The sequence below is a fragment of the Phodopus roborovskii genome, unplaced genomic scaffold (assembly GCF_943737965.1).
Source record: "Phodopus roborovskii unplaced genomic scaffold, PHOROB, whole genome shotgun sequence".
In the NCBI taxonomy this organism is placed as follows: domain Eukaryota; kingdom Metazoa; phylum Chordata; class Mammalia; order Rodentia; family Cricetidae; genus Phodopus; species Phodopus roborovskii.
This window is the reverse complement of record NW_026126517.1, coordinates 2,052,955-2,074,513: the sequence shown is the minus strand read 5'-3', so window position 1 is coordinate 2,074,513 and position 21,559 is coordinate 2,052,955. Positions and strand designations below refer to the sequence as shown.

Here is a 21,559-nt window from a genome sequence, read left to right as displayed (position 1 = left end):
CTGTAAATAGCTTGCCTCTCAATTCTAAAAACCTACATCTAAAAAACTGTCAATTAAACTGGATTTTGCTGTGTAGCCCAGGCTGGTTTTGAATGCCCACCCATTTCCCATCTCAGCCCTTAAAGAGTGGAATTAGAGGCATGTGCCCCACATCCAGCTAAAACTATGACTTAATGACTTAAAAACTGGAAAGCCCAGATTGATCTACACAGGGAGTTCCAAGTCAGACAAGGTTACATCGTGAGACTTTGTCTAAAAAAACCAAACAAAACCCTAACATCATGGGTTTGTAGCTGAGTGGGTACAATGCATGCAGGGAGCCCCAGCTTGGATTCCCAGCACTGGACAAACCTGGTGTAGTGTGCACATCTCCTATTCTAGAGGCAGAGGATCACAAGTACACAGCAAACCTAAAGCCAACCTGGACCACCAAATTCTTGTCTCAAAAACATAAAACAAAAACCCCAACCAACCAAAACACACACACACACACACACACACACACACACACACACACACACACACACACACACACACACGAGATACCTGTAATCCTCTGGAGGCAGAAACAAGATGAGCTAAAAGTTGACAACAACCCTAGCCACATAAGTTCACAATTCTCATAGTGAGCGAGACTCAAAAAAATAAAGTAAATACACGATAGGTGATTTTGATATTTTTTCTCCCATGAGAATATGGATGAGACCCAGAATTTAAAGAATGTATAAGTTTAGGTCAGGCATGATAGTGTCCACCCTTAATCATAGCACTCAGGAGACAGAGACGGGTGATCTGTGTGTGTCTGAAGACAACCTGGTCTACAAAGTGAGTTCCAGAACAACCAAGGCTAAGTTATGTAACAGAGAGCTCCTGTACCTTAAACAAACACCCACCCAAGACTATACAGGACTAGAAGTAGGAAGTTCTGAAAGGAGCCTCCTTATAAGAAAATCTTTCTACTCATTCTCATACAAACCCTTTGAATAAGGTGCTTGCACTATAACCCCAGCACTCAGGAGGCCACAAAATGGGGACCAGCCAGCCTAGCCTACAGTGTGAGACCCTATCTCAAACAACAAACAAGCCACAATCAACATGAAGAAAATCTCAAAGCTTGCTTTAGCTTTTAAAAAACAATAAGTAGACTGTAATCTCTATATAGCCACATATTAAGGGATTACTGCTAATTTTATTACGTATGTAGTAGCATGCTAATTGGGAATGATACTTAACTTGAGATATCCTGACATGATATTGGAATCATATTTACATTGTTACAGGAAAGCAGATGACTCAGTAGGAAAAGATCAATGGATACTAAACTAGGATAATGTATTAATGAGGGTTTGGCATGTTAAACTTGTCCTTGTTTTATATACATTTCAGGATATCTATTTTTAAAAAGCTTTTAGGGGTGGAATTGCTGCTCCTGCAGAAAACCTGAATTTGATTCCCATCTCCCATATGGAGGCTCACAGCCATCTCTAACTCCAGTTTCAGGGATCCACAGAAACTTCTGAACTTCATGGAAACAAAGAGGATCCAACACAACCTCCTGCACTTCATGGACACCAGGCATGCACAGAATACACGAGGGCAAACCATACACATACCCATTTAAAATTAAGATTAGTTTAGTGGCTGGCGTTGGTGATGCACACCTTTAATCCCAGGACTCAGCAGGCAGAGGCAGGTGGATCTCTGTGAGTTCGGGCCAGCCTGGTCTACAGAGTTAGTTCCAGGACAGGCTCTAAAACAATACAGAGAACCCCTGTCTCAAAAAAACAAACAAACAAACAAACAAACACAGAAAGATTAGGCTTAGTGAGGAAAGGGCTTGCTGTGGAAGCATGAGCCTGTGTGACCCTCATACCACATAAAATACAGGTGTGCCATGCATGTGTATAATCCCAGTGCTGTGAGGGGAGGAGACAGGTGGGTCTCTGGAGCTCGCCGGCCAGCTAATCCAGTAGAACCCACAGTCCTAGTTCAGGTCAGAGACTCTGTCCCAAATTAAAAGGTAGAAAAGCAAAGTTGGGTAGGCAGCACACTCGCTTGGAATCCTAGGTGTTGAAGTAGAAGTAGGGAATCAGGAGTTAAGGCATTCTTGGGTATACATTGAGTCCATACCCGGTCTTAATTATTTTTAAAAAGAGGGGTAAATGGGCATGGTGACAGGGCACAGAGGCACATGGCTTGAATTCAGCAAGTGTGAGTTCAAGACCAACAAGGTTTATAAATGGAATTCTAGGCCAGCTGGGGCTGCTTTGTCTCAGAAGGAAAAAGCCTGAAGTGGGTCAGTGAGCTCATGGTAGGCTTACCATGCAAGCCTGACTACCTGAGCCCCATCCCTGGGACCCATGTGAAAAAGCTGGATGCAATGGTAATATCAGCATCCTGAGAAGCTTGGGGAGCCAGTCAGCCTAGAGCAGGTAACATGGAAGAAATGTGTTGTCTCCTGTTTCTGCTCCATAAGTTGGGAGGACAGAATGGATTCTCAAAAATTGTCCTGGAATCTCCTATACATGTCATGGCTCCTATGCATCCATGTTCACAGACACACACACACACACACACACACACACATACGTAAATAAAAATTCCTCCAAATAAATACAACACTACAAAGGTGTGTGCACTTTGACAAGGGTACTGGAAGCTGACCTCTGGTCTTCACACATATGTGCACACACATACACATACATGCACCAGCCTACACAGTTGTCTCCCTCTACATCAAAAGAACCTCACACATAAGGCTAGGCATGAGGAACATTTGCCTTCTGTATCATCAGTATGGGTGGTAGCTTTGACAACAAAGACAACATGATATAGAACTGGAAAGATAGTGCACAATGGCAGAAATATCTGAAAATCATGGATCTGACAGATTTGTAGCTACATAAATATATGTTGTGATTGAATTTTAAAAAGGCAAATAAACCAATTTAAAATTGGCAAAAACAAAACAAAACAAAACAAAAAACAAGCAGATAGTTCACTTTAAGAATTACAAAGATCTACTAAGCACATTAGAAGATGTTTAACACCACAGTCATCAGGTCAATGCAAATGGAGGCTACAAGAAAATGCATTTTCACATCCACCAGAATGCAGTAACAACTGCTGCCTTAAAAAATGAAAATCACAAATGTTGGCAAAGGCGCGGAGAGGAGCGCTGAGCACTGGGCAGTGAGCCAGCACAGTCACAGGGGATGGCTGCCTCCAAAGCTAAACAGAGTCACAGTGTTCCTTGACTCTTCTACTTCTAAGCAGTGGTGGCTTATACTTGTAATGCCAACACCCAGGAAGCTGAGGTATGAAGTCCTGGAAGTCCCAGGCCAGGCTGAGCTACAAAGTGGCATGCACAGAGTCCAGTGGAATGAAAACACAGATGCATATGCGCGCACACACAGCAAGCAGCAAGCAGCACGATTCCTGAGAGACTAAAAATGGAAACTGATGAACTGTCTGCCAGCTGGCAAAAGCACAAAAAATAATTTCAGCTACATCATGGATCTCAAAACATCCATCCAGGTGTGCTTTTCCATGACATTAGTCCCAGCACACAGAGGCAAAACAGGTGGACCTGTGAGTTTGAGGCTACCGTGGTCTACACAGTGAGTGCCATGTCATCCAGGGATACACAGTGAGACTGTTTCAACAAGAAAAACCAGCATGGGACTGACTCAGACCCTCTGAACATGGGTCTCAGCTAGAAGGCCTGGGCAGTCCTCAGACAGTGGAGCCAGGATGTATCCCTGATGCACAAAAGGACCTTGTGGGCACATCCCCCATGGAGGGATAACTGTCTTAACCTAGAGACAGGAGAGAAGCCCTAGTCCCTACTCCAAATGGCTTGACAGATTTAGATGGCCCCTCCTGGAAGGCATCATGTGGAGTGGGGGAGATGGGAGGGGACGGTGGTGGTGGGGGCATGGGAGGGTGGGAGAGAGAGAAAAAGGGAGGGAGGGAGGGGGAACTGGGATCGATATGTAAAATAAAAATAAAATAAAAAAAGACTATGAAACCCAGTGAATATATGTTAATAAAAGAATTTTACTTAAGAAAAAAAAAAAAAAAGAAAGAAAAACCAAAACTGAAACAAAAATGTTCTGCTAATTGGAGGAAGCCAACCACAAAGAATCACAAATTATATAATTCTATTCATATGACATGTTCAAAATAGGTAAATCTACAGAGACCTAAAGTAACAAACACTAGAAGTAGTTGTTGAAAGCTGAGGGCATGGATTCTAGTGGATATGTGCTTCTTGGGAGGGGGAAGGTAAAAAAAGAGTGATTACTGTTCTTACAAAGGATCCATGGTGGGTTTCCATTACATCACGTGGCTTACAACTGCCTGCAACTCACTTTCCAGGGGTTCTGAAGCCTTTGGGCATCCATATAGTAAATATAGACTTATGAAGACACACACACATACACACAAATAAAAATAAACACATAAATCTTTAAAAATGAGAGAAAATGGCAAACAATAATAAGTTACAAAGACTTTTACACTTTGTGTGTGTATGTGAGAGGAGAGAGAGAGAGAGAGAGAGGAGGAGAGGGATCTTAAGGCAACTTGCAGAAGTCACCTCTCTTCTGCCATGTGAGTCTCAGGGATCAAACTCAGGTCATCAGGTTTGGCAGCAGGCAGCAGGCAGCTGAACCATCTTGCTGGCCCTCTTTGCCCTTTTAAGTCAGGGTCTCACTATGTAACTGACTGGCTTCAAACTTGTTACCCTCCTATTTACATTCTCATTAGCAAGTTGTTACTTGCCAGAAAGTCAGAACCCTGTGACTGAGGGACACTTACCAGGTTGGGTAGTATCAGTCCACCCTCTCTTGGCTCTTACACAATAGTCCCATCTTGTATTAGGATCCTTGACAAACTTGCCAATATCTTTGAAGAGTTCACAAAAGGACATTTGGCTGGCTTGATAGACTGTGTAGTAGAGGAGGGCAGCCCTCCATAGGAAGGGGTCTTTTCTAAACAGAACACTATGAATGCTGGCCAGCCCTTCCTCTGTAGGGTTGTTTGGCTTTAGCTCATGTTTTTTTCGGCCAATCCAACTGTTCCATGGTTGCTGAAGGTTATTAATACCCCGAAAGTAATGAGTGCCTACAGAGAGAAAGAAGGGTATGAATGATAGGAAATGGCATTGTTTTGATCCTTCCCCCAAAGAAAATTTGCACTTAGATCTGGACTATTCTTCCTCCAAGTCCTAAGTACTAACAGCTTGTCTCCAACTTGGTGCTTCTGGGAGGTGGAAGGACCTAGTTGTAAGGCCTAGTGACAGTGTGGAGAAGGGACTGTGAGATCTTTCCCTCTGCCTTCTCTGCTTTCTTGGCCACGTTTGGTGGCCATATGCACCCACCATGATGTGCAGCCTTATCGGGCTGAGGGGCAATAGCATCAGCCTTTGAGTCTTTAACCAGAGAAGGGTAACTTTTCTTTCCTTTGTCTCCGTCCTAAGCATGCATGTCCTCAATTTCAGATGGGGAACTGAGAAACACACACACACACACACACACACACACACACACACACACACACACACACACTGAAAGAATATTTCTTCAGAGGGTAATTCTTGATAGTGAAATGAGTAAGTGGATAGGGCTGTCCCTACCTATCTCATGCCTCAGCATTCCCTCCAGCCAGTGCTCTCGAGCAGTAGAAATGTTGATGGTTAGAGTTGGGCATCCATTGACTACGGTCATGGATGCCCTGGAAAGCAGATCTTCAGTGAGATGAACTACAATCTAGGTAGAGAGAGAAAAAAAAAAAAAAGCACACATAGGGCTGGTAAGACAACCCAGTGGGTTAGGGCACTCAACACAAGGGCTGACAACCCAAGCTCTAGAAGGAGAACCAACACCCAAAAGTTGTCCCCTTGTTCTCTGACCACCATACACACTGCAGCATGCTTGTTTCCACATACATACACATATAAAGACATAATTACATAATATACATGCACGCGTGCGTGAGCGAGCACACACACACACATTCACACACACACACGAAATACAATGGGAAAGGGAAGAAAGTTTTTTACAAAAAATAATGGATCTATACATTAACTAAACTGAATTAAACTAAGTTGATGAAATGTACATCCAGTCACATTTGAACCTTCTAATTTTAACCCTCTGAGAATTTATGAACCTTTATTGGATTGAAAATAAAGTGAAGGAGGATGGTTGTGGTGATTCACACCTTTAATTCCAGCACTTAGGAGGCAGAGGCAGAGGGATCTCTGTAAATTCAAGCCCACTCTGGTCTACACAGCCAGTTCCAGGATAGTTAGCTGGAGAGAGAGGGGAGAGAGCGAGAGAGAGAGAGAGAGAGAGAGAGAGAGAGAGAGAGAGAGAGAGAGAGAGAGAGAGAGATGGCTATGCTAAGGAAGACAGAACTGAAACGTGTGCTCTCAAACACAGTTGCCTTTTAACAGTGCAGAAAGGATACAGTGGGGACTAGGGGGAGCAAGCAAGAAGGGCAAAGTCTACTTGACTGCAGAGAGAATTCAAGGCTACCCTGAGCAACTTAGTGAGATCTTATCTCAAGCAAAAAGTAAGAAGAGGGAATAGAGTTTCAAGGTAGAGTGCTTGCCCAAGGCCTTGAGTTCAATTTTTAGTGCTTTAAAGAGGGAGAAAGTGACAAGATGGCTCACTGGGCTTCCATGCTTGCCCTGCAAGCTGGCAACTCAAGTTCGAGCTCCAGAACCCACACAGGGACTGGAAAGAACCAGCTCATGTGTGAGTGTGTGTGTGGGTGGGGAACCTGCTCCTTGTTAGTGTCAAGGTTTTGAGATTGCTGAATGAGACTGGTCTGTCACTAAAAACACTGCAGCAATTTCTCTCAATAATTCTCCCTGAGTAACTCACCTGTGTACCATACATATAAAAATGATAATAAGAATAAAAGAAAGGTGCAAAAGACCATTCAATGAGTTAAATAGGACTGATCAAACAAAACCTGCAGAAAAGACAAACAAACAAAAAGCATGTATACATCACTGACTGCAAGTGCCAACATCACAGCCAGGTCCCCAAGCTCACCCACAGCCCATACCTCTCCGAGGCAGCCTTCCTTCACCATGTACTTCCTAACATGACTCCAGATTCGAGTTTTAGACAACAAGCTACCACCAGTAGCTTGTTCAAATTTTTCATAACTTCCGTATTTCTGTAAAGTCAGCTCCATAATATTGATGGACTGAAAAAGAAAGGGAGATAAGGAAGTGAACAGCTCATGCCACTCTGAGACAAAGGTAGCTAATATGACCTTATGTATCAAAACTTGTTCAAATTTATTGATTACTGAATTAAGCTGCAACTTCAGCTTCGCATTTTTTCTAAGCTTAAACAGTTTCTGGTGACTTTCACAAATTTACAAAGGCTCTTCTTGCTGGCACAGCATTGCATTCCTGTTGTAAATAGTGAGACCCTCCCAGGGCTACACAGTGAGCCTGACTAAGAAGGTGGAAAAAAGGGTGCAGTGTTCTTCTCTCCTGTCTTCTTGTCTCCTTAGCCAGGGCAGTGGCTGACATACCAAGCATCATGCCAACAACATGCCACTGGGAAAAGTTGGGCAAAGGGGACCCTGGCTCTTTGACAAGATATATGGTGGTTTGGAATAACCCTGGTGTAAATACAGTATGTCCCCAGATCAGTTAATACATTATTAATACCATTTAGATAAAGAAAAAAACTTTAAAAGCATACAAAGCAACCAGTCCTCTGTAACAGTCTATAAAATCTGCTTAAAATGCATCTATTTATATATTTACTCTTATGTTATGGGTGTTTTGCCTACATGTATGTCTGTGCACCACTTGCAGGCCACAATAATGAAAAGCACTTAAATGCTAAAAGCTACCTTTTATTGTGGTGACAAAATAATTAATTTGGTGATTGCAAAATATAACAGTAAAATAAAAATAACAGTCTTAAAATATTTCCATCTTCCATCTAGGGCAATGGGCCATCTACTCATCATCTTAAAAGGCTGATATTTTTACAAGACTAATTAAAAATTCAGGTGTTAAATACAAATCATCAGAACCTCTAAGAAAACCACAGGAAAGAAAAAACCTGTTCTGCAAAGATCTTTTGGGAAAGAAATTAAGAAATTCCCATGTCTGGCTCCCAGCACTCATGCAGCAGCCCGGTAATGGTCTGTAACTGTGGTCCCTGGGAATCTAAAATCCTCTGCAGGCATCTATGCATGAAGCACACTTCACCCACCCATAAAAATAAATGTCTTTTTAAAATCATGCATATTTAAGAAAATATACAAAAAGAAATCTAACTTCTGGGCTATTGTGGACTGCTAAGAAACTTATCAAGATACAGTTCAGAATCATTAGATGCCATGTGAGAGCAGTCTATTTCCCACAGTTTAGGTGTGTCACTGTGAGCAAATCACTGAAGGTATGACTCCACTTCCTCAGTGGTTGAGTGGATAACAATGATAATCTACTCCATAGCTGAGAAAATGCTGTCAACCTGTGTTGTCAGTACATGTTAACTAGAACTTCATCACCGATATGGTTCCATTCTTTATCAGCACTATAAACAATACACTGGTCACAACAGAGGGAGAAAAATCACATCTCAACTGTAACTCAACATACAACTGCATCACCGATGAACTAGGAATGCATCATAACACAGAATTACCTCAACAGGCGTTGCTGCCAAAACCACTTCTGAAAGCCTTGTTCGGTGTGGCCAAGGGCAGCAGCATTGGAGCAGCCAGACCGTTCCTAAATGCAGACCTTAAGCCCATTGCTTACCTTTATGCCTATTAAATCATAATCTGGGTTTTGCTTGTTTGTTTTTTAGTGGTGCTGTTTTGAGACAGGGCCTCACTGTAACTTTATGTATGCAGACCAGATTGGTCTCTATTCATAGATCTGCCTCCCAAGTGCTAGGATAAAAGGTATGGGACAGCATGCCCACACCTTTCAAAGCCTGCTTTTTTAACTAAACCCCCAGGTGATTCAAATACAGTAAAATGCAAGAAATGAGCAGAGCTGTGAGTACAGCACAAGAGTTCCATATGCCGATTACTTTATGTAACAACTAGAATAATTACAAGTACAAATTAGCAGTAATTAAAACCAACTAACAAAGATATTTTACAAAATTCAATCTAATGGTTACAATCATCTACTTATCAAAAGAATGTGGAAAAATGGGTCTTAAAGACTGCAGGAGTAAGTATACCTTTTGTATCGCAGAGACAGACATAAAAAAAGTTTAAATTTTTTATTGTAATTTATGCTTATACTTTTCACATATTTTAATTTTTCCTTTATTATTCCTACTAGGTTTTATTTATTTATATTTGTTTATCTATTTATTTTGGTTTTTAGACACTCGGCTTCTATGTAGCTTTGGAGGCTGTCCTGGAACTTGTCCTATAGACCAGGCTGGTCTCAAACTCACAGAGATCCACCTGCCACTGCCTCCTGAATGCTGGGATTAAAGGCATGTGCCACTGACACCCAGCTATGTTATTTTTTTAAATGTACTTAATTTCAGAAAAAAATAGCTTTTCTTGGAATGTTTACTTAGGGTAAACATGTTTATCTGATTATTACACAGGTGTTCCTTACATTTTTTATATCCTTGTCAAAGAATAAGTACAAACAGTGTATGTGTATGTTCAATAAGTACAGTGTGTGCGTATGTTCAATAAGTACAAATAGTATATGTGTATGTTCAATGAGGAGATGTGAATTTTCTATTAAATGGTACACAACAGAACACCACCATAGCAGTAAATACTATATGAGGGTTACACTGGGTTTTTTTGTTTGTTTTTTGAGACAGGGTTTCTCTATATTGCTTTGGCACCTGACCTGGAACTCACTCTGTAGACTGGCTTCCAACTCACAGAGATCTCCCTAGCGTTGAAACTAAAGATGTGTGCCACCAACATCCGGCCTTACACTTTTTAAAAAGCTTGTTTGAATATTTAACATCAAATATTGGTGCTGCAGATACATGTTGGTTGGTAGAGCCTTGACTGGTATGCATGGAGTCTTGGGTCTGATGTAGTACTGCATTAAATAAAAACAAAACAGACAGAGGTCTGCAATCCTGTCACTGGGGAGGTGGGAGGCGGGGTCAGAACTTCAAGGTTATCCTCTGTTAGTTTGAGGCCAGAATGGGCTACACAAGGCCATGCCTTTAAAGAAAACATTCCATCCTATGCAATTGATGCAGAGACAGTATTTAATGTCTAGTAGAATGAAAAACATTACATTCTCAAAAATAATGGTTTTCCTTTTCCTGTTATCAGTACTTCTGAATGTTAGAGTCCCTATCCCCAGAGTCAAAAGGTAAAGAGTATGACTGATAGAAGAATAGGGCCAGGGTTTTCCGTTCTTTCCTTTACTGGAGACAGGGTTTCTGAGCCTCTCAAACTCCTAGCTCTCCTGTCTTTGTCTCCCAAGCTGGGATTGCAGGTGTGTGTATTACACCAGGCTCCAGTTTCCTATGTGTCCAAGTTCTTAATACAGATGCTCACACTTTAGTGCCAAGCACTTTCTTGACTGAGCAATCTCCCCAGCCTTCAAGTCTCTGCCTTTACATCAATGCTGTCTAAACTATTTCCTGAGAGAAAGTGATCTGCATAATTGTCATATTTAAGGATTTCATGCTCAAATGAGTTTAGACAACAGATTACACAAAGTTAAAATACTCTTGTAAGTCATTATTGTGACAACTGTGAAAAGTGAATCTTGGAAATAGTAATGTAATGTATGTTAAGCAGTAAATAAACTAATAAACTAATTCTCTCTCTCTCTTCCCCTCTCTCCCTTTGATATTCTCAGAATGAATATCAACATTTCAAACCTAAATGAGTTTCCAATCCTGGTTACTGCTTCTTGGCTACAAATTAGGAAAATAAAGACTTGTAATTGCAAGTCAAATTTGTCAGTCAAATTTGAGGAGATGTAACAATAAACTTACATGACAATGCCCACAAGAGTGGCCACACTACAAGGTCTTCAATGTAAGCAGTAACCAGATACTTGAAACAAATAACATAGGACCATTTTATACTCTAATTTTTAAAAACCACTATGCTAGCAACAAACATACAAACATGTATGTAGGATGAAGTTGACCCATGGGTCACTAAAAATTGAATCCATTGTTTATAAAAGACTTCACTAAATTTTTAACCTATCAGGAAAAAGGAGTATTAATTTGTCTAGCCATTATTTGTTCAAACTTACAACTCCTGTATCAACCACTGTTACTTTCATATATCAGAATCTAAGCTCCTCTCCTGTCATTAGGCTGGCAGAGATGACATATAAACACATATAACAATATCTGAATATAGTTAGAAAGTATTGTGAAATAATAGAAAAATGCAAGTAGATGTGGGACATTAGAGGAAACAAGAGATATTACAGGCAGAGCAGAAGGTTGCTGTTAAAGCATACAGGGGTCAAAGAAAGTGAAGCCTGGTCTTGGGAACTTGATGCAGGGAACTGTACTGAATCCTATGATGGCTGCAACCTGTAGCCACACTGTTAGTAAGGAGGTGCTATCTAGGAGATAAGGCAAAGAGAAACAACAATTAGTACAGTGGATAAATGCAAGGGCAGGATACATCTGACTTTGGTGAACGGCTTTGCAAAGTTTGGACATGGGGCAGTGGGAGTGTTCAGCAGGGAAGGGCACTTGCCACCAAGCCTGACAGCCCAACTGGTAGAGGAAAACTGACTTCTGCAAATTGTTCTCTGATCACCACGATTGCACTATGGCATCTGATACCCCAACAAAGTAAGTGATAAAGATTTTTTAAAAAAGCTTTTTGGTTTAAATATGAATTTTTGGGAAGTCTGAAATGTTTTCAGGAAGAAAAATGTATGGCCAGGTCTGAACCAGGTCTGACAACACGGAAAACAGGGAAAAGAGTAGGGCAATGAAACACTTTGCCAATAATCAAGTTCTCCATAACATAAATTGCAGGCTAGAATTCTATTATAATAAGAAGAAACGGCCCAAATGCTTAATCCTCTGGGCCCTTGGATCTCCTCTTCTATATTCTGTGTGGTCAGGGCTGGAGGTGAGTGGACAGGAGACTGTGATGGCTGCCAGGGTGTTTATAAACAGCAAACTACTCCCTCACATCTCCAGCGGAACAAGCATACATATTCAAGCAGCTTCCTAGTAAGACTGTGAAAGCACTTGCTAATACTGCTTCCAAAGATCAATGTGCAAAGCCTTCAGTGACTCACACTGTCATTCTTCCAACTCAGATGTGTAAGAGATTCCTTTTTGTTATTAGGTTAAGAAATGACCCCACTTCTCCTATGTAGTATATAAAACTTCCATGGGACATAGTAATCTCTAAATAACCGATTATTAGAAAGCCTTATTACATTATGGTATCTGTGAAAGATTTGTGATTTTTCTAAATAGAAAACTGTGTCATCTAGAGAGAGTTGTAATTTTAAAACTTGTTTTTTCTCTTCTCTTTCACTTTTTTAGACAGGGATTCTTTGTCTCTCTACATATCCCTGGCTGTTCTGGAACTCACTATGGTTGGCTTTGAACTCACACAGCTCCACCTGCCTCTGTCTCTGGGATTAAAGGTCTAAACCATCACACTCACCCCCAGAAAATTTAAATTTTCTGGAAATTTTAAATATATCCAAGAGCAAGAAAGCGGAAGCTAACCCGGTTTCCAGCCTGTCTAGGCAGGGCTCACCAGGCTCTGTTCCTGGCTCACATTGAAGCCTGCCGCCCACACTTATGCCCTAGTGACCACTGATAGAGAGGCCAACTGGAACAGTCAGGGCCACATGCTGCCTTGGCTCACTCTAGCAGGTTTACTATTCAGATCAGGACCATAGCTGCTCTCCAACAGAGAGCCCGCCTGGGAAGCACCCAGATTATGTATGATACTTGTAAAATTCCAGTTGTGAGACTGCAGACCTCTTCCTAAGCTGAAGACTTTTCTGAGCTGGGCAGGGCAAAATGTGTTGTAGCTCACTCAGATTCTAAATAGGATTTCAAGTATATTTTTCCACATTCTGTGATTTTTCTTTCATTTGACTAAATATCCTTAAAGAGTAAATATGGAAAACATTGAGAACATTTCCCACCTGTGGCATTTAAGGTACAAACTGGCTAGGATTACCAGTGCTATTTAGAAACTTATGGCCATTCAAGTACATATAATTTGTCTGCAGATTTGAGTGGGTTAAAGTAAAGACTGTGGAGCCACGGGGAATTTATTTTGATGTGACATGGTTGGTACTTTTCTTCCCAGTGCACAGGGATGCTGTGGGCTTCAGATTAAAGGATAAATTAATCTCAGTCAGCATGTTCAGCACCAAGGGGAGGTAAATAAATAGTATTTTTACAATTATAAAATTTAAATTTATGGAATCTACTCATAACATTCTCTACAAAAGTGGGGGTGGGATAAGAGTGACTGTCAAGTAAAAGGAGCAGAGTAGGCCTGGGACATGGCTCAGTGTAGAGGGCTCGCCTAGGATGCTTGAGGCCCAGGGTTTGATCCAACCCCAGCACTGCATAAAGCAGTTGGATGATCGAAAGGTCGTCATTTTCCCTACACAGGCAACTCTAGACCTGGCTGGGCCATCTGAAATCCTGTCTGAACAACAAACAAAAGGGTGAGAGCTCACTGAAAAACACAAAGGCAAGAGAAAAAGAGTTCTTCTACCAATGGAAATACATAGCAAATTTAAAATCATTTTAGGATTTTAAAAAGCTTTATAAACTATGTAGGGTAGCACACAGGACTTAAGACTTATTTATTTTTAATAATACTGTATGTGGGGGGTGGCATGCACATGCATGTAATGTCAGAGGACAGTTTGCAGGAGTCCGTTCTCTCCTCCCTAACCTTGTCGGCCTTGGGGACTGACTGACAGAGGATGTTAGACTTGGCGGTGGACACCTTCATCTGCTGAGCCACCTCACCAGCCCAACCCAGCACCCGGTGGGTGCAGTTAGATCTGCAGTTCAAGGTTATCTTCAGCTATGCTGCAAATTTGAGGCTAGCCTGGGTTACTAGACCCTGTCTTCAGGATGTCTGTGAAGGAACGTTGGTGGCAGAACGATCGCCTAGCATGTATAAGACCCTGGGTGTGATCTCCTATGCCCCAAGGGGGAAAAGCTGACTGTAAGACAGAAGCCTAACCTGCTCTGTAGACTAGCTAATGATCCACAAGTTCATAACTCCCAAACTGAAGCAGAGAATCAGAAGTGGTTCCCAAGTATCTTCTTGTCAGAGAACACAGTGCAGAATCTTTGTACATTTTGATTAGTGCAGCATAGTTCTCATATAGGTGAGCAAAAACACTCACCTGCAAATTTCTTATCACACAGCTACCCATCTTTGGTGGGAGTTGAGCACAGAGAATAAGTGAGGTGTCTCTTTTGCTTAAAAAATGGTGGGCAATTGCTTTAGCTACATAACAGTGATAAACTACCACAGAAGTGGCATTTTACCTGCTTAAGAAATCGGTCAGAGGCATTGCTGTGTTTGGCTAACACAGCTGGCAAAGCAGGGTTGGCATACTCAAACTGAGGGTTATAAGTATAGTCCGACTTGAAGAACCTCAGCTTTTCCTTCTCCAGGTTAGTCGGCTTTATAGCGGTCAGGATGCACAGCTTCTTCCCAGAAAGGTCGTCTCCCTTCTCAAAGCTCCTACACAGCTGAGGCTGCTGCTTTGACTTTGGAAGAGGCGTGACACTGCGGCGTTTGACCTTGCTTTTCGGCTTAGGTGGCAGTGCTAGGCTGCTCCCTGTAACAGAGATATCACGGGTAAACTTTACAGGACTTAGTAATGAACTAGTGACAAAAACAGCAGACTGCCTGTCCAGGCAGTACCAAGTACCAGTGCTTGCCACGGGCACCAGGGCTGTCATCCTGTGAGGATCTTTGCTATGAGAGGAACTAGGAGATTTGCTGGGCTTTCTACGTCTTTTGGAGAAGGCAGAGGAAAACTGCTTTTGTGAATGGTGCTTTCTCTCCTCCTTGGTCTGTAGTAGAACATTGTAACTACTGGTTCCAGTTGTAAAAGTGTCCTTGAGAACTCCAGAGGACAAACTCGAAAAGCTTCTTTTGCTGTCAATGATCAAGGACTCTTCTGCATTTAGAACAGACTTCTTAGCAAGTTCATGCTCAGGCCAGTGAAGCTTTTCTGTGATATAAACAAAACCAAAACAAAGAAACAACAGAGATGCCAGGTGAAGCAAACTGCTTATTGAATGGAAAGTATCCTGAAGATTCTGTTAATAACTTGCAAACATCTTTAGAAAAAGCTACTTTAAATATTAAAAGGTCATGTTTCTATGGTCACATAAATTATATACTAAGTTGTTCAGCTTCAAGCTATGCATGTGGTCAAAGTCTAATAAGACATGAAATAATAAACACAAGAATACTCTAAACACCTCACTATTGTGAACTTCACGAGGATAGATTTTATAATACTATCAAAGCACCATCCAAGACACTTTCGAGGATAATATGATCTTGACATTTGGAACTAAATACAAAGATAACCACCACCAGTAAAGGCAGAGTGCAGGCTGTGGCACACTTCATACCTGTAATCTCAGAACTCATGAGTTCCAGCCCAGAGTTACATAGTAAGACCTTATTTATTTTACAAACAAACTGTGGCTGGGAATGTTGGCGAATGCCTTTAATCCTAGTACTTGGGAGGCAGAGACAAGCATCTCTCTGAGCTCAAGATCAGTTATTGAGTTCCATGAAATCCAGGGCTACACAGACACAAAAAAAGTAAAACTTAACACACACACACCCAAAAACAAAATACAAACTACAAACACGACAGTGTCGTGGAACAATCTTTTGGTCCACTGAGAAAATGTGTCACTCAGATTGGTTTAATAAAAAGCTGAACGACTGTTGGCTAGGCAAGATTTTGGGGGCAGAGAGGACAGTGGGAGGAAGAAGGGCAGAGTTGCCAGCCAGAAGCAGAATAACCAGGATGGGCATAATGGAGATGAGGTAACAACCATGTGGAAAAATGTAGATTTAAAAATATAGGTAAATTTAAGTTATAAGAGCTAATTAGAAACAAGCCCAAGCTAAGGTTGTGCTTTCATAATTAATAAGTCTCTATGTCATTGTTTTGTAAGCTAATGGCTCAGAAGGAAAAGTCCATCTATACAACAATGCTTTTCTATCTGAAAAACACATTTTTAAGATTTAAGAGATAATCAGTTAGGTACAGTGGTGCATACCTTTAATCCCAGCACCTGGAAGCAGAGGCAGTGAATATGCTTGAATTTGAGACAGCCTAGTTAGTTTACAGTGAGTCCCAGTGAAACCCTATCTAAAAGGAAAAAAAAATCAACTGATGATATATGTGTGTTTAAGCATGTTTTATTAAGATCAGTCACTATTAATAATTGGTTGAGAGTGGTTATATAGCTTAATGACAGAATGTTTGCTATTTCTCCATCACAGAAAAACAACAATAATAATTTTGGGGAGAGGTGGTGATAGCACATGCCTGTAATTCAGGAGAATCAGAATTCAAGGTTATCCTTAGCTACATATTTTCAGGCCAGCCTGGGCTACATGAGATGCTGTTGCCAAAAAAAGAAGAAAAAAAATATCAGTATTTTAAATGGCAAGTTGAAAACTTTAAGTCTCACAAATGCTTTACGGAGTTAAGAGTCATGTAGACTACTGCTCATGCACTAGTTTCAAAGCTGTTAGCTGGGCCTGGTGGCTTATGTGGGATTCCAGCATTTCAGAGATGAAAGTGGGAAGATCAAGAGTCTAAGATCATCCTTATCTACACAGAGAGCTTTCAGATAGCCTGGAGTACATGAGACCCACCTCAAAAAGTTAATTTATGTCATTTATATTTTCTTATTCTACAAATGGATGGCATATTGGGTACACATCTCTAATAAACATCTATTTTAAATTGTTGCTCTGCACAGCCTGCTTTCCCCACTAGGGCAAGGGAGTGATGCCATGGTCTCCACATTCTAGGTAAGAACTCTACCAAGGACCCAAGGATGCCATAACAGACTGCCCAGTCTTCTCTCAGAGGTCAGGCCTCAATTTCAGTTTCCTGAGATTGAACAAGCTGTTTCAGAGGAAGAACCATGAATAAAGGACAATCAATCTCCAACACCCCCAACAGGAAGGAGGAGGCCTACCTAGTACATGCAGTACTAGGCCAGGCCAGGCCTGAGCCAGCCTCCACAGCAGCTCAAGGACAGGGCCTGGGATTTGCCCAGGCCTGCCCAAACGCTGGAAAACTATAGCCCTGACCAGACCCTCACTAGCCCCAGCCAATTAGAACATACTAATCCACTTGCTTAAGCCAATTGTACTTAAAATGACCTAACCTTAGACACTCCCCTCAGTAATCGTGATAGGGGCCCACCTCCTTCTCAGGGTCATCACCAGCTTGCCTTTGTGTAGCATGGTTGGCAAAAGCAAGCTCCTGGCATGTGACAAGCAGAGACTAGGAATGGTGGCAAACATCCCTCATCAGACACAATGGAATATCCCAAAGTAGACCAGTGTCTCACTTGGTAGCACAGGCTGCCTGGAACTCACTATGCATTCTAGACAGACCTCAAATTCACAGTGATTCTCATCCTTGGCTTCCCAAAGTCTGGGATTATAAGTGTGTGTCACCACTTGGTTGGTGAAATGTCAGTTTTTAAGTCCAGAAGTATATGGGTTTACACTGAAGAAACAATCCCAAGTATGCAAGATATCTAAAAATCCTTTAACTAAAATTTCCTGCCTGCAGTCCCACCTCACTGGAGAGGTGAAGCTGCAGGAGGATCAGGTCACGTAAGCCATGTAGCAAGTTTATGGCCAGTCTGGGTTATGTGAGACCCTGTCTCAAACAAACAAATAAAAAATAAATAAGTAAATTTTCTTAGACAGTGTGTGAATTTTTAATACTAGTGTCTAAGGGATAATGTAAAAGTGTGAATCTGTAAGGGCCAAATGTAACTCTATGCAAATGTTTGGAGGTGGAGGGCCTGATGGGATGGCTCAGTGGTTAAGAGCTCCCACTGGCTGCACTTCCAGAAGACCTGGACTTGATTCCCAGCATCCACATGGCAGCTCACAACCGTCTCTAACTCCAGTCTCAGGGGATCTGATGCCCTCTTCTGTCCTTCAAGGGCAAAAGGCTTGCACATGATACACAGACATACATTCCGGCAAAATACCCATGTACATAAAGTAAATCAAATGTGGCACATAAAGTAAATCAAAAGGGTCATATTGGACTGGACAAAGAAGTCATTTAAAATGTTAAAGATTCAAAGATTCAACCAGCCAAAAGTAAAAGGACAAATAACACTTTCATCATTGGCTGGTTTGTAACAGTTTCTCAGGAGGTTCAGATTTTGGTGTTGCCAAGGGATAGTCAAAACTGGGCTGGCAGAGCACACAAACTGAAGAGTTCCAGGACACAGGCAGTGCTCCAAATGGCCAGGAGCAATGTCAATTTCCCTACAAGGACACAAGTCTAGGAGATAAGAGGCCACAGTGGAAGACAATGAAAGGGACAGGAAAGGGAAAGAGAGGGCAGAGGTAATACGGGGATTGGAGGACAGGGGGAGCAGGGTAGGATCGAGAGCAAGCACCCTGGAGTGGAATGGGGAGGTAACCAGATTCTTTTTTCCACTCCATCTTCATGGTATCAAGTAAGTTAAGTCATGTTAAAAACAATTAATAAAAATTACTCTAAAGAATTCCCATTTCTGTAGTTTACTGCCTACATGCTGTGCTGATTTTATTATTTTATTTTTTGAGACAGGATCTCACTCTGGAAGCCAGGCTTGCCTGGAACTCATTATGCAGCCCAGGTCCACATTCTCCCACCTCAGTCCCCCAGTGCTGGGATTACATTCTGAAATTTTCTAGTACTCTTAAGACCCAGGGCTAATCTTATTGATTCATTTTATTTAGTCATAAAATACCAGGGACCTCCAAATTAATGATCCCCCCCCCCGTTTCAAAAGGCTGGGTGCAGTGACACACACCTTTAATCCAAGCAGAAGCAGAGGCAAGTAGATCTCTATAAATTCAAGATCGGCTTAGTCTACATAGTAAATTCAGCCAGCCAGGACCACACAGTGAGAGTCTTATTTAAAAACAAACCTTACACTACTCCAGAGTACTTTTTTTTAAAAGCTCTGGGCCTGCACACATAGTCTACCTTACCTAGGGAGGATGAAGCTCTGGATTCAGCCCCTCCACCCTCACCCCATGTAACAATGTTTCAGCACACTTGAGGAGGTAAAGGCAGGAGGATCATTAGTTTAAGGTTATCTTAAGCTACACAATATTTGCGACCAGCTTGGGCTACAAAACAAAACAAAATACTAAAAATCGAAAAATCGAAAGCTTTCACCCCTCCCTTGAGGAGTCCACCCACACTTACTTCCCATCACTCTGCTCTGAGAAGCCACACCAATGCTTTCTTGGGTATGCCTTGCTTCTTTCCGAGTGCCTCTCTTACCCTTGTTTTTAAACCTCTACCAAAATATCTTTATTTAGCCCCTGTCCTTTCAGGGTTGCCTGGGAGGAGTAGGAGGGAGAAGTTGGAAGTGCATATAATCAAGTGTATATGATTGTTAACATGTGTGGAATTGCAAAGAATAAACAAAAGACATTCCATTAAAAACAACTATTCTGCTTGCAAAAACAAAACTCCTGCCAAAATCTTCAGAAGGAGTAGGAAGTAGCAGAAGGTTGCCTGGCATTTTAGCTCACTTGTTAATGATCTACTGAGGCCTCCTTCCATCTGTTCTAGTCTTCTAGAACGTATGGTGAGGTGAATCCTGCCAAATACTGGATAATCCACTGCTCCAACAAAGTGAGTCACATAGCAGTCCTGTATGAAACTCATCTAAGATGTGTAGGTTTTATTTCCCAGTCATGCTAAACCTAATTTCAGTTGTATTAAATAGTATAGAACCTGAGTTGTTTGTGGTGGCTCACTCATTTAATCCTATTACTTGAGAGTCTGAGGCAGAAGTATTGTCATAGTTTAAAAGTGAGTCAGAGCTACACAACAAGAATCTGTGTTTCAAAGAACAAAAACTGTAAGGGCCATACAGGTACCCACTTGCCATCAATCCTGTCAATCTGAGTTTGGTTCCTGGAACCCACAGGTTTCACACAAGTTTTCCCCTACCTCAAGAGCACTTCAGCCAATCACAAATATTTCATTAAAAACCTGGAGTGACTGCAAAGCTGGCCAAGAACCTGTGGCTGAGGAGATTGAATGCCCTTGTTACTTTGCTAAATGGACACAGCATCAAACTGCCTAATAAATAGCTTTTCTCATACCACAGACTAGTACAGCTCTCTACTCTTATTGCAGTAGACATCGTTTAACACAGAGACTCACAACTATATGTGACTGTGGAATAGTCAGCCCAAATGGGACGTCTATATCAGTCCCTTTACTTCCAAGAAGGTGGAAAGGTTGTAAGAGCCAGAAAATAGGAAAGACTGCTGTGAAGTAGGGTCTTATGGACACAGGAGGTCTGCTGTACCCATGATCTCAGAGCACCTATAGCTGCCTGCACAAGACCTACACGAGATCAAGCCAGCCAATGGCTGCTGGACAAGGAAGAGAATTTTTCATTAGTGGTCACTGGTAAAGTGCTCATATTTCTGTAGACTGCCCCTCACCCATATTCTTCTAAGTGTCCCTCCACAGGCCATCAAAACATGAAGTGAAGGGGAACTAGCTGGAAGGAGGAAAGGGATGAGAGGATGAGGAGGGTCGAATACAAGACCAATATATTATATACACATCCCATTAGTAGTATATACAACCAGTCTAGGATAACTGAACATTTTAAAATATAGTTCTACTGCACTAAAATTACTTCTCAGCATTAACACTCTGGTAAATACACTGGACTTTCCAACTTGATGAACGCTTCATATGTATCTAGAACAGGACAAAAGGACACTGGGATTCCTGGCTTCATCCCCAGCTCTTTCAATGACTCTCTGTAATATCAACCTAATCATTAAACCCATCAGGGGCTCTTGTTCCTTATCTAAAAGCATGGGGGAGAAGGGTCACTGCTCAATAAACAAGTGTTTCACTACTGGGAATGGTTAGGTTTCAGAATTATAAGGTCCTGACTGGAAGAGAGAACAGCGAAAGCCACACCTGGTGGAAAAATACCAGTCAACAACTGTGGCCTAAAAAATGGAGCTTTTTGTTTTCCTGTTCAGGGTCTATCTTCCTCCCCTTTTCTGTTTCTGGGTCAGAATTTTGTTGTTTTCTTTTTAACGTGTCTTTCTGTTTGAGTGAACATATGCCACTTGTGTAGAGGTACCCTCTGATGCCAGAGGAGATTGTGGGATCTCCTGGAGCTAGATTTAATGGCAGTCGTGGGCACAGAGCAAGCACTCTTAATTGCTGAGCCATCTCTCCAACACCTCTCCCCCTTTTAATATAAGATCTCACTGTGTCACCCTGGCTGGCCTGGAACTC

General features: G+C 41.7%; 1 protein-coding gene across 4 annotated transcripts in view; it reads right to left on the bottom strand.

The window, feature by feature from the left end:
* Positions 1-21,559, bottom strand: part of Matcap2 (microtubule associated tyrosine carboxypeptidase 2) — a 56,375-nt gene that overhangs the window by 5,851 nt on the left and 28,965 nt on the right. For 2 of the 4 annotated variants that reach the window (XM_051196860.1, XM_051196863.1), the window contains exons 3-6: positions 14,526-15,220; positions 7,084-7,227; positions 5,639-5,771; positions 4,822-5,127 (exon numbers count right to left, since the gene is read on the bottom strand). In XM_051196860.1, coding sequence (XP_051052817.1) covers positions 4,822-5,127; positions 5,639-5,771; positions 7,084-7,227; positions 14,526-15,220 — 1,278 coding nt within the window. The remainder of the gene's footprint in view (positions 1-4,821; positions 5,128-5,638; positions 5,772-7,083; positions 7,228-14,525; positions 15,221-21,559) is intronic. The other 2 variants (XM_051196861.1, XM_051196862.1) reach the window with 2 other exon arrangements.